Genomic DNA, 26,391 nt, shown 5'->3' with positions numbered 1-26,391 from the left:
CATTTAAGACACTTTTCCCTCTGTGAAACTGTAAAAATATGAAAAATTGAAATATAGAAAAAAGTATAAAAAAAGAAAACATTTACCTTCAGCTGTACCATCCAGAGATAACCATTGTTGATTTGTTTTTTTACTTCTAGTTCTTTTTTCTTCTTACTCTTATATAATTGAGAAATAATCACCCAGCAAAATAAGTTACTATGTAAATATGTTCTCAATACTCTTGCCTTTATTCAAGACAGAATCCAAATGAACAGTTAAAAAACTAATTTGTCAAACTGTAGCAAAAACAGGATTATTGAAATTGAAAGTCAGAGTTGCTTTTCATAAATTAATAGGTAAGGGAAAAAATTATTTTTAGTTTTGGAGGTGTAAGAGTGGGGTAGGGAATCATAGAAACTTTTGGTTGGGAAGGCCTTAGAAATGTCTATTGTATTTCTTTTCCAGTGCAGGAATTGATTTTACAACATTCCTGATAGTTGGTAAGCCTTTTCATAAACACTCCGAGTGATAGGTAGTTTACCTAGTTCTGAGGCAACTTGTTCTTTTGTTTGATAGCTGTAATTATTAGGAAGTTCTTCTCAATACTGTGCCAAAATTCTATAATTTTCACACATTTCTTATTTTTTCCTGTAGAAAGATGTTTGTTTTTACTTCCATAAGATGCCTCTTTAAATATTTAGCTTTAGTTATTTAATATTCTCTGCTGTACATACCTTTTTTTTTTTTTAACCTATTCACTCCCTTTTAAATCTGTGATCTAATTCAGTATACAATCATGAGCTATCTTTCGATAAGCATACTGTTTGTTAAGGTCTCAAGTTTTTTTTTTTTTTTGTTAGCCTTCTAGCAGCTGTGCTAGACTGTTCACAGGAGCCCAGTGGTGAAAAATAAAATGCTTAGGTTTGACCCTCTCACTCCCCAACACTTAAAGCTGACAAGTTAGAGTTTCCTCTCTGCTTTGTGTTTGTAGAATTGATTTAAAGTAAACCATCTGATTGTAGTGGCTTACTTAAATCTTTATTTCATTTTATTGTTCTAGCCCCTCAGGATCTTTGGATTTTAGTTTTATAAACTGCTATGTTAAATATTCCTTTTAGCCATGTATATTCTTTTTTTTTTAATTTAAATTTTAACTTACAGTGCAGTATTGGTTTCAGGAGTAGAACTTAGTGATTCATCACTTACATATAACACCCAGTGCTCAACATGACAGGTGCCCTCCTTAATACCTGTGACCCATTTAGCCCATCCCCCCACCCACCTCCCAACATCAACTCTCCATTTGTTCTCTATAAAGAGTCTCTTATGGTTTGTTTCCCTCTCTCTCCCTTTCTCCCCCTCTCCCTCATCTGTTTTGTTTCTTAAATTCCACGTGTGAGTGAAATCATATGATATTTGTCTTTCTTTGATTTGTTTTGCCTAATACATTCTGGCTCCATCCACATTGTTGCAAATGACAAGATTGCATTCTTTTTGATGGCTGAGTAATATTCCATTGTATTTATACACCACATCTTCTTTATCCATTCATCAGTTGATGGGCATTTGGGCTCTTTTCATAGTTTGGCTATTGTTGTTAATGCTGCTATTAACATTGGGGTGCATGTACCCCTTTAAATCTGTATTTTTGTATCCTTTGGGTAAATACCTAATAGTGTGATTGCTGGATCCTGGGGTAGTTCTATTTTTAACTTAAAAAAATTTTTAAGTTATTTTTTTAATGTTTATTTTATTTTATTTTATTTTATTTTATTTTATTTTATTTTATTTTATTTTATTTTACTTATTATTTTTTTAAGACAGAAAAACAGAGCGTGAGCAGGGGAGGGGCAGAGAGAGGTGGAGACACAGAATCTGAAGCAAGCTCCAGGCTCTGAACTGTCTGCACAGAGCCCAGTGTGGGGCTTGGACTCACAAGCTATGAGATCATGACCTGAGCTGAAGTCACAGGCTGAACTGACTGAGCCATTCAGGCACCCCTATTTTTAACTTTCTGAGGAACCTCCTTGCTGTTTTCTGGAGTGGCTTGCACCAGTTTGCATTCCTGCCAACAGTGTAAGGGGGGGCTCCCCTTTCTCCGCATCCTTGCTAATATCTGTTGTTTCCTGTGTTGTTAGTTTAAGCCATTCTGACAGGTGTGAGTTGGTATCTCATTGTGGTTTTGATTTGTATTTTCCTGATGAAGAGCGATGTTGAGCATCTTTTCATGTGTCTGTTAGCCATCTGGATGTCATCTTTGAAAAAGTGTCAGTTCATGTCTTTTGCCTCTCTCTTAACTGTGTTGTTTTTTGGGTGTTGAGTTTGATAAGTTATTTGTAGATTTTAAACACTAACCCTTTATCAGATACTCATTTGCAAATATCTTCTCCCATTCTAGGCTGCCTTTTAGTTTTGTTGATTGTTTCTTTAGCTGTGCAGAAGCTTTTTATCTTGATGAAGTCCCAATACATGTTTGCTTTTGTTTCCCTTGCCTTCAGCGACATGTCTAGTAAGAAGTTGCTCTCTGGCTGAGATCAGAGAGGTTTCTGCCTGTGTGATCCTCTAGGATTTTGATGGTTTCCTGTCTCACATTTAGGTCTTACATCCATGTTGAGTTTATTTTTGTGTATGCTGTAAGAAAGTAAGTGGTCCAGGTTCATTCTTCTGCCTGTCATTGTCCAGTTTTCCCAACCCCATTTGTTGAAGACACTGCCTTTTTCATTGGGTATTCTTTCCTGCTTTATTGATGATTAGTTGACCATATAGCTGTGGGTCCATTTCTGGGTTTCTATTCTGTTCCATTGATCTGTGTGTCTTTTTTTGTGCCAGTGCCATACTGTCTTGATGCCCACAGCTTTCTGATATAGCTTGATATCTGGAATCATGAAACCTCCTATTTTGTTTTTCTTTTTCAGGATAGCTTTGGCTATTCAGGGTCTTTTGTGCTTCCATACAAATTTTAGGGTTGGTTGTTCTAGCTCTGTGAAAAATGCTGATGGTATTTTTATAGGGATTGCATTAAATGCGTAGGTTGCTTTAGGTAGTAGTATAAACATTTTAACAATGTTTGTTCTTCCAACCCATGAGCATGGAATGCTCTTCCATTCTTTGTGTGCTCTTTAATCTCTTTCATAAGTGTTCTATAGTTTCAGGTCTTTTATTTTTTTTGTTTTTAATTTAAATCCAAGTTAGTGTAATAGAGATTTCGGGATGGAATTTAGTGATTCATCATTTGTATATAACACCCAGTGCTCAACCTAACAAGTGTCCTTCTTAATGCCCCTCTCCCATTTAGTCCATCCCCCCACCCAGCACCCTTCCACCAACCCTCAGTTTGTTCTCTGTATTAAGAGTCTCTTACGGTTTGTCTCCCTCTCTGTTTTTATATTATTTTTGCTTCCCTTCCCTTATGTTCATCTGTTTTGTATCTCAAATTCCACAAAAGAGTGAAATCATATGATATTTGTCTTTCTCTGACTAATTTCGCTTAGCATAATACCCTCCACTTCCATCCACGTTGTTGCAAATGACAAGATTTCATTCTTTTTGATCACCGAGTAATATTCCATTGTACCTATGATGGAATACACATCTTCTTTATCCATTCATCAGTCAGTGGACATCTGGGCTCTTTTCCATACTTTGGCTATTATAGATAGTGCTGCTATAAACACTGGGGTGCACGTGCCCCTTCAAAACAGCATTCCCGTATTTTTGTTTTTAATTTTTCAATGTTTATTTATTTTTGAAGGAGAGAGAGACAGAGCGTGAGCCAGGGAGGGGCAGAGAGAGAGGGAGACACAGAATTCGAAGCAGTCTCCAGGCTCTGAGCTGTCAGCACAGAGCCCAATGTGGGGTTCGAACTCATGGACTGTGAGATCTTGACCTGAGCCAAAGTCGGATGCCCAACTGACTGAGCCACCCAGTCGCCTAGCACTCCTGTATTTTTTGGACAAATACCTAGTAGTGCAATTGCTGGGTCATAGGGTAGCTCTATTTTGAATTGTTGAAGAACCTCCATACTGTTTTCCAGAGTGGCTGCACCAGTTTGCATTGCCAGCAGCAGTGTAAAATAGTTCCTCTTTCTCTGCATCCTTGCCAACATCTGTTTTTGCCTGAGTTTTTTATTTTAGCCATTCTGACAGGTGTGAGGTGGTATCTCATTGTGGTTTTGATTTGTATTTCCTGACGATGAGTCATGTTGAGCATTTTTTCATGTGTCTGTTAGCCTTCTGGATGTCTTCTTTGGAAAAGTGTCTATTCATGTCTTTTTCCTGTTTCTTCACTGGATTATTTGTTTTTTGGGTGTTGGGTTTGATAACTTCTTTATGGATTTTGGATACTAACCCTTTATCAGATATGTCATTTGCCAGTATCTTTTCCCATTCTGTCAGTTGCCTTTTCGTTTTGCTGATTGTTTCCTTTGCTGTGCAGAAGGTTTTTGTCTTGATGAGGTCCCAGTAGTTCATTTTTGCTTTTGTTTCCCTTGCCTCCGGAGACATGTCAAGAAGTTGCTGCAACTGAGGTCAAAGAGGTTGTTGCCTGTGTTCTCCTCTAGGATTTTGATGGTTTCCTGTCTTAGGTCCGGGTCTTTCATCCATTTGAGTTGATTTTTGGGTATAGTGTAAGAAAGTGGTCCAGGTTCTTTTTTCTGGATGTTGCTGTCCAGTTTTCACAACACCACTTGCTGAAGAGACTCTTTTGTCTATTGGATATTCTCTCCTTCTTTATCAAAGATGAGTTGGCCATACATTTGTGGGTCTATTTCTGGGTTCTCTATTGTGTTCCATTGATTTATGTGTCTGTTTCTGTGCCAGTACCATAATGTCTTGATAATTACAGCTTTGTTATACAGCTTGAGGTCTGGAATTGTGATGCCTCCGGCTTTGGTTTTCTTTTTCAGGATTGCTTTGGCTATTCAGGGCCTTTTCTGATTCCATACAAATTTTAGGTTTGTTTGTTCTAGGCCTGTAAAGAATGCTGGTGTTATTTTGATAGGGATTGCATTGAATATGTAGATTGTTTTGGGTAGTATCATGTTCTTCCAATCCATGAGCATGGAATGTTTTGCCATTTTTTTTGTCTTCTTCAATGTCTTTCATAACCTTTATCTGTAGTTTTCAGTGTATAAATTTTTCACCTCTTTTGTTAGGTTTATTCCTAGGTATTTTATGTTTTTTGGTGCAATTGTAAATGCAATCGATTCCTTGATTTCTCTTTCTGCTGCTTCATTATTGGTGTATAGAAATGCAACTGATTTTTGTACATTGATTTTATATCCTGTAACCTTGTTGAATTCCTGTATCAGTTCTGGCAGTTTTTTGGTGGAGTCTTTTGGGTTTTCCACATAGAGTATCATGTCATCTGTGAAGAGTGAAGTTTAACTTCCTCCTTGCCAATTTGGATGCTTATTTGTTTGATTTGTTGGATTGCTGAGGATAGGACTTCCAATACTATGTTGAATAACAGTGGTAAGAGTGGACATCCTTGTTATGTTCCTGAACCTTAGGGGGAGAGCCCTCAGTTTTTCCCCATTGAAGATGATATTAGCTGTGGGTCTTTTGTATAATGCTTTGATGATCTTTTGGTATGATACTTCCATCCCTACCTTCCTGAAGGTGTTTATCAGGAAAAGATGCTGTTTTTTTTTTTTTTTTTTTGCCAAATGCTTTCTCTGCAACTATTGAGAAGATCATGTGGTTCTTTTTCTTTCTTTTATTAATGTGATGTATCACATTGCTTGATTTGCAGATATTGAACCAGCCCTGAATCCTAGGAATAAAACCCACTTGATTAAGTGGATTAATCCCACTTAATGTGTTGCTGGATCTGGTTTACTAGTGTCTTGTTGAGAATTTTTGCATCCATGTTCATTAGGGAAATTGGTCTGTAGTTCTCCTTTTTAGTGGGGTCTTTGTCTGGTTTTGGAATCAGGGTATTGCCTCGTAGAATGAATTTGGAAGTTTTCCTTCCATTTCTATTCTTTTTGGAACAGCTTCAAAAGAATGGGTGTTACTTCTTTTTTAATTTTTAAAAAATGTTAATTTTTGAGACAGAGACAGCACACGAGTTGGGGAGGGGCAGAGAGAGAGGGAGACGCAGAATCTGAAGTGGGCTCCAGACTCTGAGCTGTCAGCACAGAACCTGATGTGGGGCTTGAACCCACGAACCGTGATATCATGACCTGAGCTGAAGTCAGAAGCTTAACAGACTGAGCCACCCAGGCGCCCCACCTCTTCTTTAAATGTTTGGTAGAATTCTCCTGGAAAGCCATGTGGCCCTGGATTCTTATTTTTTGGGAGATTTTTGATTACTGATTGAATTTCTTAACTGGTTATAGGTCTGTTCAAATTTTCTATTTCTTCCTGTTTCACTTTTGGTAGTTTTATATGTTTCTAGGAATTTGTCCATTTCTTTCAGATTGCCCAATTTGTTGGCATATAATTGCTCATAATATTCTCTTATTGTCTATATTTCTGCAAGGTTGGTTGTAATCTTTTTCATTTGTGATTTTATTTATTTAAGTCCTTTTTTTCTTTTTATCAATCTGGCTAGGGGTTTAAAGAACCCCTGTCTTTCAAAGAACCATCTGCTGGTTTCATTGTTCTGTTTTTTTTATTTCGATATCATTGATTTCTGCTGTAATCTTTATTTTTTCCCTTCTCTGCTGGTTTTGGGCTTTATTTGCTGTTCTTTTTCCAGCTCTTTTAGGTGCAAGATTAGGTTATGTATTTGAGACCTTTCTTCCTTCTTTAGGAATGCCTGGCTTGCTGTATACTTCCCTCTTATGATCACCTTTGTTGCATCCCAGAGGTTTTGGGCTGTCGTGTTTTCATTTTCATTGGCTTCCATGTACTTTTAAATTTCCTCTTTAATTCCTGGTTAACCCATTCATTCTGTGGTAAGATGTCCTTTAATCTCCAAGTATTCATGGCCTTTTCAAATTTTTTTCTTGTGGTTGATTTCAAGTTTCATAGTGATGTGTTCTGAAAATATGCAAGGTGTGATCTTGATCTTTTTTGTACTTGTTGAGGGCTGATTTGTGACCCAGTATGTGATCTATTCTGGAGAATGTTACATGTGCACTGGAGAAGAATATGTATTCTGCTTTAGGATGAAATGTTCTGAATATATTTGTTAAGTCCATCTGGCCCAGTGTGTCATTCAAGGTCATTCTTTCCTTGTTGACTTTCTGCTTAGGTGACCTGTCCATTGCTGTATGTGGAGGTGTTGAACTCCCCTATTATTATGTTATTATTATCAGTGAGTTTATTTATGTTTGTGATTAATTGATTTATGTATTTGGGTGCTTTCACGTTGCAGGCATAAATATTTTCAAGTCTTAGATCTTCTTGGTGGATAGGCCCCTTAATTATGCTATGATGCTCTTCTTCACCTCTTGTTACAGTCTTTATTTTAAAATCTAGTTTTTCTCGGGGCGCCTGGGTGGCTCAGTCGGTTAAGCATCCGACTTCGGTTCAGGTCATGATCTCGCGGTCTGTGGGTTCAAGCCCCACATCGGGCTCTGTGCTGACAGCCTAGAGCCTGGAGCCTGTTTCAGATTCTATGTCTCCCTCTTCCTCTGACCCTCCCCTGTTCATGCTCTCTCTCTCTCTCTCTCTGTCTCAAAAATAAATAAATGTTAAAAAAAATTTTTTTTTAAATCTAGTTTGTCTAACAGAAGTTTGGCTACTCCAGCTTCCTTTTGACGACCATTTGCATGATAGATGGTTCTCCATCCCCTTACTTTCAGTCTGCAGGTGTCTTTAGGTCTGAAATGTGTTTCTTGTAAGCACCATATAGATGGGTCTTGTTTTCTTATCCATTCTGATACTTTATGTCTTTTTTTTAAAAAATATTTTTAACTTGTTTTATTTTTTATTTTTTTTAAATTTACATCCATATTAGTTAACATATAGTGCAACAATGATTTCAGGAGTAGATTCCTTAGTGCCCTTTACCTATTTAGCCCATTCCACCTCCCACAATCCCTCCCGTAACCCTCAGTTTGTTCTCCATATTTATGAGTCTCTTCTGTTTTGTCCCCCTCCCTGTTTTTATATTATTTTTGTTTCCCTTCCCTTATGTTCATCTGTTTTGTCTCTTAAAGTCCTCATATGAGTGAAGTCCTATGATTTTTGTCTTTCTCTGACTAATTTCACTTAGCATAATACCCTCCAGTTCCATCCACGTAGTTACAAATGGCAAGATTTCATTCTTTTTGATTGCCGAGTAATACTCCATTTTGTGTGTGTGTGTGTGTGTGTGTGTGTGTGTGTATATATATATATATATATATATATATATATATATACACACACACACCACATCTTCTCTATCCATTCATCCATCGATGGATATTTGGGCTCTTTCCATACTTTGAGTACTGTTGATAGTGCTGTTTTCCGTATTGCTGATTCGCTTGCTCTGCTTTATCCATCCTTGTTGTCGTGGCCTCCATTCTTGCTATAAACATGGGGTGCATGTGTCCCTTTGAAAGAGCATACCTGTATCCCTTGGATAAATACCTAGTAGTGCAATTGCTGGGTCATAGTGTAGTTCTATTTTTAGCTTTTTGAGGAACCTCCATACTGTTTTCCAGAGTGGCTGCACCAGCTTGCATTCCCAACCCTATGTCTTTTGATTGGAGTGTTTAGTCCATTGACATTTAGAGTGAGTACTGAAAGATACAAATATAGTGCCATCCTGTTGCCTGTAGAGTTAGTGTTTCTGGTGATGTTCTCTGGTCCTTTCTGGTCTTTGTTGCTTTTGGTCTTCTTTGTTTTATTTCTTTTTTTCTCCACTTAAAATGTCTTGCAGGCTGTTTAGTGGTTATAAATTCTCTTAGTTTTTTTGACTGGGAAACTCTTTATTTCTCCTTCTATTCTGAATGATAGCCTGCTGGATAAAGAATTCTTGGCTGCATATTTTTCTGATTCACCACATTGAATATATCTCCCACTCCTTTCTTGCCTGCCAAGTTTCTGTGGATAGGTCTGCTGCTAACCTGATCTGTCTTCTCTTCTAGGTTAAGGACTTTTGTTCCCTTTTTGCTTTCATAATTCTTTTCTTGTCTGTGTATTTTATGAATTTGACTATGATACAACCTGATGATGGTTGGTTTTTATTAAATCTAATGGCATTCTCTGTGCTTCTTTGATTTTGATGTCTTAGTCATTCCCCAGATTAGGAAAGTTTTCTGCTATAATTTGCTCACATTAAACCTTCTGTTCCTTTTTCTCTCTCTTCATTTTCTGAGATTCCTATGATTTGGATGTTATTCCTTTCTAATAAGTCACAGAGTTGTATTGTGCTCTTTTGCCTTTTTTCCCCTCTTTTTTTTTTCCTGCTCCATAATACTGTTTTCTGTATTGCTAATTCACTGCTCTGCTTCGTCCATCCTTGCCTTCGTGGCATCCATTCTTGCTTGCATCTCAGTTATAGCATTTTTAATTTTGTCTTGACTAGATTTTGCTTGTTTTGTCTCTGCAGAAAGGGATTCTATGGTTTTTTCCACCCTAGCTAGTATTATTATTATCATGGTTCTAAATTCTAGTTCAGACATCTTGCTTATATCTGTGTTGATTAAGCCCCTGGCTGTCATTTCTTCTTGTTCTTTATTTTGGGGTAAATGGGTGAATTCCTTCATTTTTTCATTTTGGAGGAAGAAAAAAATTAATAAAATAAAAAAAATTAAAAGCAAAACAAAAAATCAAACAAGGGAAGCTAGATCCTAGGTGTGTTTTGGTCAAGAAGTTGAAAGAAGCTTGATAGAATAGAGAAAAAAGACAGAGAAAAGAAAAAACAGGTAAGAAAATATTTAAAAATTAAAAAAAATTTTATGGGGTGCCTGGGTGGCTCAGTTGGTTAAGTGTCCGACTGGGTGGCTCAGGTCATGCCCTCATGGTTCATGGGTTTGAGCCCCGTGTCAGGCTCTCTGCTGTCAGCTTGCAGCCTTGAGCCTTTTTCAGATTCTGTGTCCCTCTCTTTCCTTGCCCCTCCCCCACTCAAACATGTGCTCTTTCTCCCTCAAAAATAAATAAACATTAAAAAATTGTATATAATAAAATAGAATAAAATGAACTAAGGGAAATAGTAAAAATTTCAAAAAATAATGAAAAAAATAAAAAAATTAAAAAAAAGAAAATAAAAATAAAATTCTTTATTTCCTTATCCAAGACTAAGAAAAGAATGGGGGGAAAAAAAACCAAGAAAAACAATTTAAACAAAATCAGAAGCAACAAAAACCCAAAAACAAAACCACAACAAACTAAATAAATGAACAAGCAAACACAATGAAACCCGAAGGAAGTTACACCCAGGTTACCCTGGATTTCAAACTATGTAGTAATCTATAGTCCATAGTAAGCAGGGGGAGGGACTTGTGTGGTCTTCTAGGGGATGTGCTTGGAGGGTGCAGTTGGGTGGGGCTTGGTGTAATGACTCCATTCTTCACTAGGTGGCACTGCTTAGCTTGCTGGGATGATTAGTGTGGCTTGTGCTAGAGAGGTGGAAATGGCTTCACCCAGCTCCCTTGTCTCTGGCATAGGAACTTCCCATTCTCACTGACCCATGATCAAGCACCCCTCCTCCATTGTCTCAGGCCTCCCTCCACTCCCCGCCCCTACCCTGTCCATATCCAATCCATCTGCCTGCCAGGCAGTACCTCCCTCCAGAGTTTTATCTTAGGTGGGGTTGCGTTTCAAAACCCCACACTCCAGAGGCCCTTGCTGCTTGGACTTGTGCCAAATTTCTGGTGCAAGATCTCGCTGAGCAATGGCTGGGTGCTTGCTCCAGAAAATGTGATTGCGCAGTGACAGAGTTTCAGAGATTATGGCAAATCACAACACAGCCGGAGCCAGGTTTCTCCGCACTCTGGTGTCTTTGTCTCAATAGTAGCAAACATGGCTGCTCTCTGGGGTCTTCTGGGATCTTTGCCTTTGGTGAAGCCATATGACCTCTATCAGATGCCCTCCAAGGGGGGAACTGCTTCTCCCCATGTGGCACACTGACCCCTCAGACCTTGCTGCCTGCTCCTGGGGATTTGCTCTACTTCCTCACCAGAACACCACCAAGCGCTGAGCTCCAAACCGTCAGACTCTGCTCTCCAGTGTTTTATAGGATCCTGGTGGTATTGAAACCCTCTCCTTTCTTCCCATCAGTGGTTTTGGGGAACAGGTTGCTTGTTCAGTCCCCTGTGAGTGTTTTCACTTCTTTCTCTCTCACTCCCGCTACTTTTGGGAAGTGTTTTTTCCTGCACTCTCCTGATGTGCTTCATTCTCCACCTTTGTCTGTCTTCTTTCCAAAAAAACCCAGCTCTCTATCCTTCTCAGCTTTTCTCTCTCCCAGTTCACCTCTCTGCACTGTGTCCCTGCCGAGTTCTGTGGCGCAAGTCATGCAGATAATTGTGTTCATCCTCAAATTAATTTCCTAGGGTGCAAATGGTTTGGTGCTGATTTAGCTGCGTTTTAGGAATGAGGCAAGCTGAGGGTCTTTGTGCTGCTCTGCCACCTTCTCATGGCCTCCAGATTTTGTACTTCTTTAGTTAGGTTTATTCCTGGGTATCTTATTGGTTTTAGTGCCATTGCAAATGGGATTAATTCCTTGATTTCTTTTTCTGCTGCTTTGTTATTGGTGTATAGAAATGCAGCAGATTTCTGTACATTGATTTTATATTCTGTGACTTTGATGAATTCATGTATTAGTTCAGACAATTTTTTGATGAAGTCTTTTGGTAGCCCAATAACAATCTTTGGGTATTGTTTTAAGTGGTTGTTAATTTACCTGACTTCTTTTTATGGAGCTCACATGTTTTTCATCTGTCTACTAAATCTAAGAGAGAAAGGAATAGAGGTTAATTTGGATTGAGAAACCATCTGTAAATTTTTCAGACTGGGAGTTTGAATCTGGGTTTTTATGGATCTTATTATCTCATTTTGGACATATACATATTTTGTGTCTGAAACACATGTAGCAGTGTTGTCTACTTCTCTGCCCAGGGATTAGTTAAGATTTGCAAAGTGTTTCTGAGGGTTGCCCAAATGCTGTTTGGATTGAGGTTGTACTTGATTTATTTCCTTCCTTGTCCATTAGACCATGATTTTCTCCCAGGGTTTTATATTGCTTCCTCATGGATAAATAGGGAAGAACTACAATTTACCATCATGAATTTGGGGTGTGTTGTGGTATTGTAGTCATGGTAACCGTATTCTCATCTTCCTTAATCCTGAAATTCTCACTACTGGGAGTTCTTCCTGTTGTTAAAAGTATTGTTTTTTCCTCAAAATAAAAATGTGGGATTTTTTTTATTTTTTAATTTTTATTTGTTTATTTGTTATTTATTTAAAAAAAATTTTTTTTTCAACGTTCATTTATTTTTGGTACAGAGAGAGACAGAGCATGAACGGGGGAGGGGCAGAGAGAGAGGGAGATACAGAATCAGAAACAGGCTCCAGGCTCCGAGCCATCAGCCCAGAGCCTGACGCGGGGCTCGAACTCATGGACCGCGAGATCGTGACCTGGCTGAAGTCGGACGCTTAACCGACTGCGCCACCCAGGCGCCCAGTTATTTATTTTTTAAAATTTACCTCCAAGTTAGCATATAGTGCAACAATGATTTCAGGAGTAGATTCCTTAGTGCCCCTTACCCATTTAGCCCATCCCTCCTCCCACAACCCCTCCCATAACCCTCAGTTCTCCATATTTATGAGTCTCTTCTGTTTTGTCCCCCTCTCTGTTTTTATATTATTTTTGTTTCCCTTCCCTTATGTTATCTGTTTTGTCTCTTAAAGTCTTCATATGAGTGAAGTCATACGATTGTTGTCTTTCTGTGACTGACTAATATCACTTAGCATAATACCCTATCCATGTAGTTCCATCCATGTAGTTGCAAATGGCAAGGTTTCGTTCTTTTTGATTGCTGAGTAATACTCCATTGTATATGTGTACCACATCTTCTTTATCCATTCATCCATCGATGGACATTTGGGCTCTTTCCATACTTTGGCTATTGTTGGGGTGCATGTGCCCCTTCAAAACAGCATACGTGTATCCCTTGGATAAATACCTAGTAGTGCAGTTGCTGGGTCATAGGGTAGTTGTATTTTTAATTTTTTGAGGAACCTCCATACTGTTTTCCAGAGTGGCTGCACCAGTTTGCATTCCCCCAAAAATGTGGGACTTGTAATAGATAGCACAATAATCCATTATCTTGAGCAGGTTGTCACATTTTGGATTTGAAATCAGAAGTAGTATTTAAAACATATTTATCTTTAAGTTATAATCCATAGTCATTGTTGAATAAATAGAAAGTATTAACAAAAATATAAAAAATAATGTATTAGTCTATCACTTAGAGGTGACTTATTGTAAACTTCCGTATTCTACATTTTATATGTAGTATAGTTTAATGGTTTCATGCTGTATATGAATCTACTCTACTTTTATAATCTATAAATACTTTTATAGATTCTATAATCTACTTTTGTCACTAATGACAGTTTTGAACATTATAAGAATGAGTATATTTTAACAGTTTTATATGTATTTTATTAGTACTTAAATGGTTTCATACTCTATATGCTATTCTACATATCATGCTTTTCTCATTTTTAATAATGGTTTATGAAGACATATCTGGCCAAAATGAATTTAGAGCTCTAGCATTGTTGTTCTTCATAGAGTACAGGTGTAGTATAATTTATCTAATCCCCTGCCATTGGAAGTCAAAGATTCTTTCATTTTGCTTTTATAAATAACACTGTGATAAATAGTTATGCATATAGTCCTTATTCACTTGTCTATTTCTTTAGGATAAATTCCTATAACTAAAACTTCTGTTACAATAATAAATAAAGGCTTTTGATGTCTATTGGCAAATTGCCATTCAGAAAAATTATACTACTGTATACTTTTAGCAGTAATGTACAGGAATTTGCATTTTCTGGTACTCTTCGTATAATCTCCCTTCCTGGATGTATTTGCTATCTATCTACCATGATGTGAATCCCAACTCACTGCTCACTGTTTCCATAGTTTGTTGTTGTGTTTTGGTTCATGCTGTCTTTTCTTGGAATGGCTTTCCTCTCCTTTGCTTGGTTAATTTTACTTGTTTTTTAGACTATAAGGTTGGGAAATTTATACAGCTTTGTTATGCCATGACCATTGTTTGATTGAGGATACTCTTCTTATAGGAAGTTTATATTTGAAATTATGAAGTAATTCTAGCCTGGGTTATAAAATATGTTTTTCCAGATTTGTCTTTTCTCTCAAGATTGGGAGAACAGTTTTATAAGTGGCTGTTAGCTAAATATCACACTTTAGAACCCTCTGGGCCCTCTGTCATGATTTTATATTCTTGTGTCTTCTTTCCGCCTTTTAATGCTTGCAGTTTCATTCTGGCCGAGTTACTCCAAGGGCAAATGAGGCTGGTAGAAGAGAAGGAGGAGACTGTAGTTTGACTTTCAGTACTGCTGCCAGGTAGATGGTCAGAGAGGACTGGCAAAAGTAGGGATCTACAGGGAGGGCATACTGAAGTGGTCAGTAAATGCTGACTGAGCTACGTGGTAACTTTGGAAGACCCCAGCTCTGAGGATGGATGCTAGATTTGCCAGATATCTGAAGTTAAGGCTATGGTATGTAGGCCAAGTAAGCTATATCTTGGCCGACAAGGAAGCCAGTAGATAAAACAGTAGCATGAAGCTAAGGTTACTTTTCTGCTTTGGAGATTTCATAATTGAGAAAGTATCTGGGAATTTGTACCACAGTTTAACCTGCCACCAACACAACACCATTGTTAGTACAACAGACTGTATAGAGAATACTACCACACATGTCTTTAGAATACCAGTTGGCTCCTATATGTTTGGAAAATAAGAGAAAGACATTAGTATAACATAGAGGTTTTGGATCCCTGTGTGGTCTTTCCTAGTTCAAGAGAGCTGGGATAATGGGGTAGAATCATCCTTTACCTGCATGGGAATAAACCTGAACTGTACTGTGAAGGCAGCAGGGACTTTTTCAGCAACATTTAAAGAAAATTAGAAATGTGCACTTGCATCCAGGGCTCCCTCTGCAAGAGGCATACCTCTAGTTTCACATTGGTTGCACTAGGGGTAGATTGCAGCTTCCTCTGCTCCTCTTACCTCTGTGTTGTCTTAGCTGGCTAGCTTCCCATTCTGCTATGATGCAGTGGTAATATCCCCTGAGGCAGCCTAACACCACTCCAAGATATTTGTCTGGGCATCCAAATAATATCTCCAGGTACCTATTATTGCTTTTGTTACTTCTCTGGTTATAAAACTGAATAGGTTGTAAGTTGTCTGCCCCTCATCTTCCCCTACCCCCCTTTAGCTTTGTTATTTTTAATGGGAGGGTTTTTCAGGAATGAATATATCACATATAAGCAGAAATGCCTGTATTTCCTTTTTGGATTTTTTCTTAAGTATTTAAAACTTGTTATTATTACTTTTTAAACTATCAACTCTAGCTTTTAATGCACTGTGTTTATTTTTCAGAATTTTTTTTTTTTTTTTTTTTTAGAATTTGCTTTCTTAAACTCATCTTTTCTCTTAGATCCTTCAAAGCCTTTTCTCTGTTCATTGTTTTAGCTCTCTTCCCCTTTTCTCCTTTCTTCCTGTATTAATCTGCTTCCCTTCTCCCCTTTATCTTTTTTGTGCATTTGATGTTATGTTTAAAAGGTTAGTAATTTTTTTGTGTTTTGGAAATTTTTGTTTTGGAATTTTTGGGTTTTGCAAGTCTGCCATTAAAACACAGGTTAAGGGGTGCCTGGGTGGCTCAGTCGGTTAAGCGTCTGACTTTGGCTCAGGTCATGATTTCTCAGTTTGTGAGTTCAAGCCCTGCGTTGGGCTCTGTGCTGACAGCTCAGAGCCTGGAGCCTGCTTCAGTTTCTGTGTCTCCCTCTCTCTCTACCTCTAACCCACTCGCACTCTGTCTCTCTCAAAAATAAACATTAAAAAAAAAATTTTTAGGGGCGCCTGAGTGGCGCAGTCGGTTAAGCGTCCGACTTCAGCCAGGTCACGATCTCGCGGTCCGTGAGTTCGAGCCCCGTGTCGGGCTCTGGGCTGATGGCTCGGAGCCTGGAGCCTGTTTCCGATTCTGTGTCTCCCTCTCTCTCTGCCCCTCCCCCGTTCATGCTCTGTCTCTCTCTGTCCCAAAAATAAACGTTGAAAAAAAAAATAAATAAATAAATTAAAAAAAATTTTTAAAGCACAGATTAAGAGCTCTTGTATTTTAATACTAAGGATTTTCATTATATATTTTAATTATAATGCTAATTTTAAAGTAAAAATATATTTTATACAGTAAATACATGAAAGTAAAATGTGTTAATATTATGGAAGCATGCCTGTGTTATATATTTAACATAATTTATAAGCATATTTATATTTGTGTAAAATGTGTACATTCATGAATAGGACTGTACATGATGCTAATTTTGTTTTTCTCCAGGAGGATCAAGATGGGAGTCAAGGTCTGGGCAAGAGAAAGAGGGTCAAACTGAGCAGTAGCACCAAAGGTATTTATATTCGTTTTTTTCCTTGTATAGGAAGCTAAAAATATAAACCAAGAAACAGACTCTTAACTATAGAGAACAAACTGGTGATTGACAGAGGGGAGGTGGGTGTGGGGATGGATTAAATTGGTGATGGGGATTAAGGAGTACACTTGTTGTGATGAACACTGCGTATTATATGGAAGTGTTGAATAACTGTATTGTACACCTGAAACTAATACTGCACTGTGTTAACTAACTGGAATTTAAATAAAAATTTTATTTAAATGTTTAATCTAAACATTAATTTAAAAATGTTTAATCATTAAGAACACTTATTGGCTAGCCATTTTGAAGAGAGTTATTTTTTTTAGATTTGTCTAATGATGGAGAAAGTGTTGTTAGGGAGTGATTGTGGGGGACCTCAAAAGCAAATGAAACCCTTACTATTGGAATTTTGTTTCTTGTTTTTTTCATAAGATATGCATTATTATATTTGAACCATAAAAACAAATCTTTTCATTGATTCTTTGATTTGGATCCAGTGTTTTTGGTGTAAAGTTTTAGTTTGATTTACATTTTGTTATAATCTGGAGTATGCAATTTCTAGAGTGAAAAAGGATAAACACAGAAGAGATGATGAGAGAGAGAGGTGGGGGGAGGGAGAGATTTAAAATGAATGGCACTTATTAAGGGTTGTTTAAAGGGGTGCCTGGGTGTCTCAGTTGGTTAAACTGCTGACTCTTGATTTCTGCTCAGGTTATGATCTCAGGGTTCATGAGTTTGAGCCCCGCATCGGGTTCTGTGCTGGCAGCATGGAACCTGCTTGGAATTCTCTCTCCCTCTCTCTCTCTGCCCCTCCCCTGATCACGCATGCTGTCTCTCTTTCTCAAAATAAATAAGTAACATTAAAAAAAAAAAGGGTTCAGTAAAGGTTCAGTGTGTGTTTGCTCAAAGGAGGAAGTAGATATGTCTGTAGTGAGGAAATAGATTAATAATAATAATATTTTTAAAACTTTTTTGCATATGCTAGATGTAGTGCTAAGCACCTCACGTTTCATTTAATTCTTAAAATCACCATATGAAGCAGTTTTTATTATTGTTATTATTGTTATGACTATTTTATGAATGAGGAAATGAAGGCATGTTAGAGATCACAGCTAATGAGAAGTAGTTCCTTAATTCAAGTCCCAGAGCTTAACCTCATAATCACTATGTTTTCTAGACCCTCACTAAAAGCTTTTCTAGAGTACTTGTTATAAGTTGATGGCCTGTGCTGTGAATTTTTGCCATGGATTTCCAAATACCAACGTGGTCTATATGCTGGGTTTGTATGCACTGTTAGAGAGTTTCCAGAGGTTATATTACTATTTTGATGAAAAGAATTTGTTAAATTACTATTTTGATGTATCTTGTAGAATATTTAGAACTGCTTGGGAAGGAATATTTAGAACTGCAGGCACTTTCAGTTGAGGCTCATTTTGTAAGTCTCTTCTGAGGTACTTACGCTGCTGCATTTAATTTCTCGTGGTGGGGACCCTTCAAGGTCCTTCTAGCCAGACTAAGATGACATGAGACAGATTGATAGGAGACAATCAGATTTAATTGCTTATATATGGGGAATCCACACCAACATGGAAATTCCAGAGACAGGCGAAATACAGCATCTAGGTCATTCTGAACTAAGGAGAAGCGAGTAGGGGTCTGGGACTTCAAAGAGAAGACTTGCAATTCACAGGAAGGGAAAAAGAGTAAGTACTTGATAAATGCATGTTTTCCGAGCTACTCAGAAACAATGGGACATAGAAGACTTTGATCAAACAAGTCTTGCTAGGTTCCTCCTTGTCTACTATACTTAGTTTATACCATAATGTAATTATCTTTGGTGATAGCTCTCTTCCTGGAGCAGATCTTCTATCTAAATTCTTTCTTTTAATTTTTTTTTTAACGTTTATTTATTTTTGAGACAGAGACAGAGCATGAATGGGGGAGAGGCAGAGAGAGAGGGACACACAGAATCTGAAACAGGCTCCAGAGCTGTCAGCACAGGGCCCGACACGGGGCTTGAACTCATGGATCGTGAGATCGGACCTGAGCCGAAGTCAGCTTCTTAACCGACTGAGCCACCCAGGCGTCCCCTATCTAAATTCTTTCTAGGTAGTTGCAGGGGTAGGTTTTCCTGAATCTGCTGGGTTTTGATTGCTTTTTGTTTGTTTGTTTGAGTATAGTTAAGACACAGTATATGTTAGTTTCAGGTGTACAACTTAGTGATTTGTCAAGTTTGTACATTATGCTCTGTTCACCACAAGTGTGGCTGCCATCTGTCTGGTTACTTCACTATTACAATATCATTGACTGTATTCTGTATGGTCTGCTTTTTATTCCTGTGACTTACTCATTTCTTAACTGGAAGCCCATATCTATACATCCATCCTCTCCCCTTCACCCATTTGGTTCCCACCCCCCCACCCCCAGCACCTGTTCTGGCAGCTATCAATTTGTTCTGTATATTTGTAGGTCTGATTCTGCTTTCTTCTTCTTCTTCTTCTTCTTCTTCTTCTTCTTCTTCTTCTTCTTCTTCTTTTTAGATTTCACTTATGAGTGGAATCATATGGTATTTGTCTTTCTCAGTCTGGCTTATTTCAATTAACATTATACCCTGTAGGTCCATCCTCTTGTCTCAAATGGCATAATTTCATCATTTTTTATGGCTGCCTAATATTCTATTGTGTGTATATATCATATTTTCCTTATCCATTCATCTATTGATGGACACTTAGGTTGCTTCCATATCTTGGCTATTGTCAATAATACTGCAGTAAACATAGGGGTGCATATATCTTTTTAATGTCTGAAGGAAATTAGAAACTCATATGGCTGCCTGGCCCTTTGACTTGCCAGAGTTGTCTTTGTGTTTACCTGAGTTCTTGAGGTAACATCTGAATTGAAGCAGACTGTTAGGCACATACTTGAGTTTAAGCTTTAGGGATGCCCAGAAAAAAATACCTGTTATGGTGTAACATTGTTTTCCTTTGGTCAGACTTTGGCTGAAGATACTTTTTTTGGAGACTTAAAGTTGGAGCTTATTTTATACCTGATTTTTTTCATATTTGAGATTGGATTGATTATCTTCTCTTCCTTCTTCCACTGGTGAGGAGTAGTAGAGAGATTTAAGACTTGATCAGTTATCATTTTTGCCCTAATTATGTGCATGGAAGAAATAGCCATTTGAATTAGTAGAACCCCTGTTTTCAAAAAATGATTGTTGCTTTTGAAGATATTGGTAGTCCAGGGAGTGGTGTAGTTTTTGTAAGAATTTGGTTCAGTGGTTAGAAAGGGAGCTGAAAAGAAAACATGTAACGATAGGCAAGAGGTTGAAGCTCTGTGCTACACAAACTCACTGTGTATTCTCAAAACCTAAATTTTAAGGATGAGAAAACGGAGGCCTAGAAGGCCAAGTTTATTGGCCAAGATTATTGAGTTCCTGAGTTATAGAGCCTGGACTCTACTGTTTAATTAAAACCTTTACCTTACCCACAGATTTTCCACCACATACCTGATTGTTCAATTTTTTTGTTTGTTTGTTTGGCTTAAGGTAGTTTTGGCATTGTAAAAGTCATGACAATTTAATCCAGATTTTAACGTAAATATGTAGTCCTACATAACTACTGGAAGCATTTCTAACCACATTTCCATAACAGCACACAAAGCCCATCACACATGTTTTATTTTTTTGTTAAAATTTTTTACATTTTTTTTAATGTTTATTTTTGAAAGAGGGGGAGGGAGGAGGGAGAGAGAGAGGGAGACACAGAATCCTAAGCAAGCTCCAGGCTCTAAGCTGTCAGCACAGAGCCCAGTGTGGGGCTCAAACCCATGAACCTCAAGATCATGACCTGAGCTGAAGTCTGACACTCAACTGACTGAGCCATCCAGGCACCCCACACGTGTTTTAAATATCTGGGAGAAACTGACATCATCTATTTTAAGAACGACTGCAATGAAGACATTGTAGGCTTTTTCTTTGCTTTTTGTCTGAAGATGAAAAAATGGAATTGTACACAACTGTACCTATTTTCATTTTAGTAGAAGCCGTAGCTTTTCTGGTTCATTTGGCTTGCTTTATTTATTTAAAACAAAGTTAATGTATCTTTCTTTTTAAATACTTGACATATAATAATTATGGTAGCTTCAGGCTTTCCTTTGACAATTGCAAACTTGCCGAGTCCTGTGAATTCTAAGATTAATACCACAAGTTTTTTTAGCTTTGCAAATATTTTTAGAAACACTTATCCTTGAAGGTTTTTAAATTTTTTTGGTAGTCTGTAAAATTTTCAATCATGTTAGTGCTAAATGAACTGTGCGAATTAAATTGGCATCAGCGATATGCTCTGGGTTACATTCTAATTTTAATTTCTAATCCTCATATTCCTGTCATCTGATTCACTTGGGCCCTAATTTTATTGCTTTTTTGGCTTTGAGTATGTCAGTGTGTGCTTTTGAATATATTTTACCTCGGTTTTTGCAAGACTGGTTTATTTCTATTTTTAAATCATTGTCATCCTGTGAATGATCTAGTTCAGGAGGAAGAGATTTTGGTTTTACAAGTAGAAAATTCTGAGATTTAGAAAATAAAGAATTAAGTAGTTTCCACTAAGGGGATATATAGTATAATTGTATTTATATTTTTATCCCTGTTACATATTGCTTATACTAAAGGCACAGTGAAAGGGAGTTGGGGGATTGGGACATAACTTTTGCCTTTCTGTAGTTAAAATTGTCGTGTCTCCAGAATAATGAAATGGTATTCTGAAAATATTGGGTTACTAATTATTAATGAAAAAACTGGATTAAAGTTATGTCTAGTAAGTACTGATTCAAGCCTGTTAAGCCTAGAATATTTTATAGAAGAATCAAGAGAGCGATGACATGCTTGTTGATGGCATGTGTATTGAGCGTACTGTTACATTTGCATACCTATGAGCTGAGGAGATGTGGTGTGACCACATTACTAAATAATAGAACTGTACCACTGAGGTAGGGCCACTTGAAAAATGCTCCAAGATTACTCTGTAAGACAACTTGAACTATAATGTAGTTTGGGTCATTCCTGAGTATTTTAGTGCATGTGATTTTATTATTTTTAAATCTCTCATCTAACTCTAGTCCCTGTGTAAGCATCATCACTGAACCAATCCATTCCATTGACACTTGCTATGTCCTCTGAAATGTACTTATGTGGACCTGATGATCCAGAGCAGTAGCCCAAGATTATTGGCTCCAGCAAAAATCAGTAGAATTTTCTTGTTCTTTTTCAGGGAAAGAAATTAGAGAAAGTGAGAGAAAGAAATAACCAAAGTATTAAAATATTCAGTTCATTATATACTCACTGAGACCTTTCTGTTGACTAAGTGTGGCAAGGATGCAGAGATTAGCAGGACACAAAGTAGCTCTCAAGGAGTGAGTAGCACTTCACCATAGAAATTGGCTGTCTAGTAGATAATTTTATCCTTTTTTGAATATTTTTATTTAAATGGGGCATCCAGGGGTGCCGGGGTGGCTCAGTTGGTTAAGTGTCTGATGCTTGATTTCAGCTCAGGTCATGATTTCTCGCATGGTGAGGTCGAGCCCCGTGTGGAGCTCCACGCTCATGGCATGGAACCTGCTTGGGATTCTCTCTCTGCCCCTCACCTGCTCATTTGCTCTCTGTCTCTCTCTCTTAAAATAAATAAATAAACACACACAAATAAAAGGGGCATCCATTTTCTTTCTGTCTTTCTTTCATGTTTGTTTATTTTTGAGGAGGGGGGCAGAGAGAGGGAGAGAGATTTCCAAGCAGGCTCCACATTGTTAGTGTAGAGCTGGACACGAGGCTCAATCTCAGGAACCGTGAGTTCATAACCTGAGCTGAAATCAAGAGTTCAACCTGAGTTGAAATCACTGAGCCACTCAGGCACCCCAGGGGGCACCACCCATTTTCTGTTTCTTCTGTGCATGAAGAGGGCATCTTGAGTGCAGTGCAAGTAAGCATGTATAACACTCTTTATACTTGTTCTGGTATATTCTTTCCGGAAAAAAAGTGAGTGCTTCCATATACTAGAGTAAACAATACATTAGTAATTATTTCCTGCAGGAAAGTTAGTATTTCATTTATGAAGAACAATTTTAAAGAAATAAGTTATTGAATTCTATAAAAATTTCTCCCCCTTTCTCTAAAAATTAAAAATCAAAAGATGTAATAATTTTGGGCTTTCTGGCTTTGATATTTTGTTTTTAGCTTAAAATTGTTATTACTGTAAATATTCAGTACCATGACTGTTCCATAATTATTTTGAATCTTAGAAATTTTAGATAAAGTGCTTATGTTTAAGGAGAGATAATTACTTATTTTTCTAGTACCTGCTTCCTATTAAAACATAAAGATTGAGTATTTTGCTATTTTATACTATGGAGATTATAGAAATCTGAATTGATGATGTCAGCATTATTGAATTAATGAAAAGGTATCCTTAATTTATATACATTCAGGTGTTTGAGGTTGATGGATTATTAATTATAGTAAGGTTTAAATGAGATGAACAACTTAAATCATTAGGTGATAAGTTTTCTTTTTTTATGTAGATCAATCTATAATGGATGTTTTGAAACATAAAAGTTTTCTAGAAGAACTATTGTTTTGGACTATAAAGTATGAATTCCCTCAGAAGATGGTAACTTTCTTACTCAACATGCTTCCAGATCAAGAGTATAAGGTATCTACATTTTTTCCCTTTCTTTCTGAACTTTGCTCTCCTTTCTTTGCCTTTTCATTATGAAAAATCTTTTTGGTGTGTTTCTCAGCTGTGGCTTATTTTATTGTAGCTTTGAGGACTGATATAACACTAATAAAAAGCATTAGCTTCTTTTGTTGTCAAACAGGGTTTGCACAAAAAGCACAGGATCATAGCTCTGAGGCAAAGCAGCTTTACAGAACAGAATTCCTAAGGATAGACTTTCTGCATGGAACTTGGTCCAAAGAGAATGCTGGGGGACAAAGACATAATTGCACAAGTAAATGTGTACTTACAAATTGTAGTAAGTTCTCTAAAGGAGAGGTACAAGGTGCTATGAGAATGTTTAAGGGGGCAACTGAATTTGGATTGTGGGGTTAGAGGGGCACTTGGCTGGCTCAGTTGGTAGAGCATGCTTGATCCTGGCGTCATGAGTTCAACCCCCGTGTTGGGTGTAGCGTTTACTTAAAAAAAATGTATTGTGGGGTTAGGTTTGGGAAAATCGTGGGGTTAGTAATTGCTAGCCATATTGTTAAAGACAGAACAGGTATTGACCTATATACGCATGTAGGTATTGAAGGCTCTAGTCCCAGAAGGTGTGGACCCACACCTGTGACTACCATGTAGTTATGGCAAAGTGACACAACTGCATGCATGAAAAGAAAATAAATTATGTAGTAGTAGTAGTAGTTGTTGTTGGTATTGTTTTTCATTGATTGATTGATTGCTGTAGTTCTTCTTATGGTTTAGATAATAAAGTCTCTTTAGGAGTTAAACTTTAATGAATAATGCCATTGTTTTGTGTCATTATACCCAGTTAAGAAAACAAGAGGAAATGTACATGTTACACAGAGTTGTTTTTTTTTTTTTATTTTTAATAATTTTTTAAGTTCATTGATTTTTTTTGAGAGAGAGAGAACCCCAAGCAGGATGCGGGGCTCAAATTCACAAACTGTGAGATCATGATCTGAGCCGAAACCAAGAGTCGGATGCTTAACTGACTGAGTCACCCAGGTGCCCCAGAAAGAGTATTTATTTAGTCATGTAGTGGTCAGCTTTCCAATCAAATAGGGGAATACATTTCTTTTGGAGTAATCACATTGACACCCTTGTTTTTTAGTTATATTACATCCTCTGGTATGGTTTTTAGCTGAGACTTTAGATTTTGTTGTTAAACAAAACAGTGACACCTATTTTGACATTAGCTAATTGATATTATTTGTAAGCAAAGTGAAAATTTGTGTTTTTAAATCATGGTATTTATAATTGCTCTAAAATTTTAATGATTTAAAATGGTAATTAAATTTTTTTTAACCATCCAAGTATTTTGCTAATGTTCCAAAAAAAAAAAAAAAAAAGAATGTGACTACCATCATCATTAAAATTACTTTTAAAATTATCTTGGGCGTCATCACAAGCTAATAATAGCTTTAAAATGCTAACATAATGTATTGGAAAATGTGTTGTAAAACTCTAAACTATTGTGTTTTTTCCCCCTATTTTAAAAAATTTACAGGTTGCTTTTACAAAAACTTTTGTTCAGCATTACGCTTTCATTATGAAAACACTGAAGAAGAGTCATGAATCCGACACAATGTCTAACAGAATTGTGCATATTAGTGTTCAGTTGTTCAGCAATGAAGAGCTAGCCAGACAGGTGACAGAAGAATGTCAGCTGCTGGATATTATGGTCACTGTGCTATTATACATGATGGAAAGTTGCCTTATTAAAAGTGAGCTACAAGGTAAACTCAGAATTATTTCACTAGTTTTATTATTGGTATACTTTGTGTAACTAGTCTTAAAAACCTCCTTATATGCTTAAAATAACTTTAAAAATATTGTAAAATTATACATCTTTGTTAAAGAATTTTTTTGAAAATTTTCAGCAAAGTTTAAAGACAAACTTTAAAATTAGTTATAGCTTAGTTATTTACAAACAGCTGTTAACATTTGGGGATATTTCTTTTCTGTCTTTTTGTGTGATAGGAGTGTATTCACAGATAGAAATAATACTTTAATATATGGTACAATACTTTAAAAATACACTACCATAGTGTACGTGTTGGGAACATGGTTTTTAATGATTGCAGGTATTAATATCATATGACTTTACCATAATTTAACCATTTCTTTATTGCACATGTTCCTTTTTTTTATTATAAGTTTAACTATCAGCCTTAGACATTTTTATATGCCTATAGTTTTATAATTTAAAAATTGAAATAAATATTGCCTTTTTTTGTTTTCCCATAGTGAGGTCTTTAGTTTTTTTCTTTTGTGCCCACTATATGGTTGATATTCCTCAAACTGCCATAATGTCTCTGGGGCCTCCTCCTATTCTCATTTCACTGTGGTCTTTCATCTTAACTTTGCCTCCCTGTAATAATTTATATTATTTGAGTATTTGCTGTGTATGAGGCGCTGTGTTAATACCATTCATATGTTTTCTCAGTTAAGCTTCGGAACTCTTTTCTGAGACTGGTATTATTATTTTCTCCACTTTATAGATGAGTTAAATTGAGTCTTAGAGAAGTTAAGTCATTTACCATAGATAAGCCAGCTAGTAAATGACAGAGCCAAGGACTTCATATCTCCTGATGTCAGAATCTGCCCTTAACCATGAAACAAGGCAGGTCAATATCGATAGCAGTGTGTCTTCACTTGTTGGCATGTGGAGCTAAACTTTAACAACAAACAGTACCTCAGATTAAATCTTAGGACTTTTCCATTTTCTCTGGAAGAGAGATCTTGTAGTTGAAACTTGCCTTGTTCCATTGTTACCTTCTTTTGCATATCAGCTCCTATTTTCTCTCTATTCTGATAGTGTGTCTATATTCTCCTGTGATATCATAGCCTGAAAATTGATATATGCTCAGTGCAGGGTACAGTGTCTTATATATACTAGTAATAGCTAGCTAATATGATAGCTACCATCTTTTGAGCACTCACTATATGCTATGCTCTTTTTCTTTATATTATGTCATTTAACCATTAGTAGTTCTAAGAAGTAGATTTTGTTTTTTTCCATTTTATAGGTGAGGGAACTGTGGCTTAGGGAGTTAAAGTCAATCATCTGTGGTTTTACAGCTGTAAGTAGTAAGGCTGGGTGTTTGACTTACACCC

The 26,391-nt window shown here is 36.9% G+C and overlaps 1 protein-coding gene across 3 annotated transcripts in view; it reads left to right on the top strand.

Annotated features, from left to right (window-relative positions):
• Nucleotides 1-26,391, top strand: part of UBR3 (ubiquitin protein ligase E3 component n-recognin 3) — a 241,685-nt gene that overhangs the window by 56,054 nt on the left and 159,240 nt on the right. For all 3 annotated transcript variants that reach the window (XM_047085617.1, XM_047085616.1, XM_047085618.1), the window contains exons 6-8: nt 16,453-16,519; nt 23,117-23,247; nt 24,782-25,010. In XM_047085617.1, the coding sequence (XP_046941573.1) occupies nt 16,453-16,519; nt 23,117-23,247; nt 24,782-25,010 (427 nt within the window). The remainder of the gene's footprint in view (nt 1-16,452; nt 16,520-23,116; nt 23,248-24,781; nt 25,011-26,391) is intronic.

The sequence above is a fragment of the Lynx rufus genome, unplaced genomic scaffold (assembly GCF_022079265.1).
Source record: "Lynx rufus isolate CCGP_SWC_20201006 ecotype Redwood Valley unplaced genomic scaffold, mLynRuf1.p SCAF_2, whole genome shotgun sequence".
Lineage (NCBI taxonomy): Eukaryota > Metazoa > Chordata > Mammalia > Carnivora > Felidae > Lynx > Lynx rufus.
Note: the sequence above shows the minus strand (reverse complement) of the source record. Positions and strands in the feature narration are given on the sequence as shown.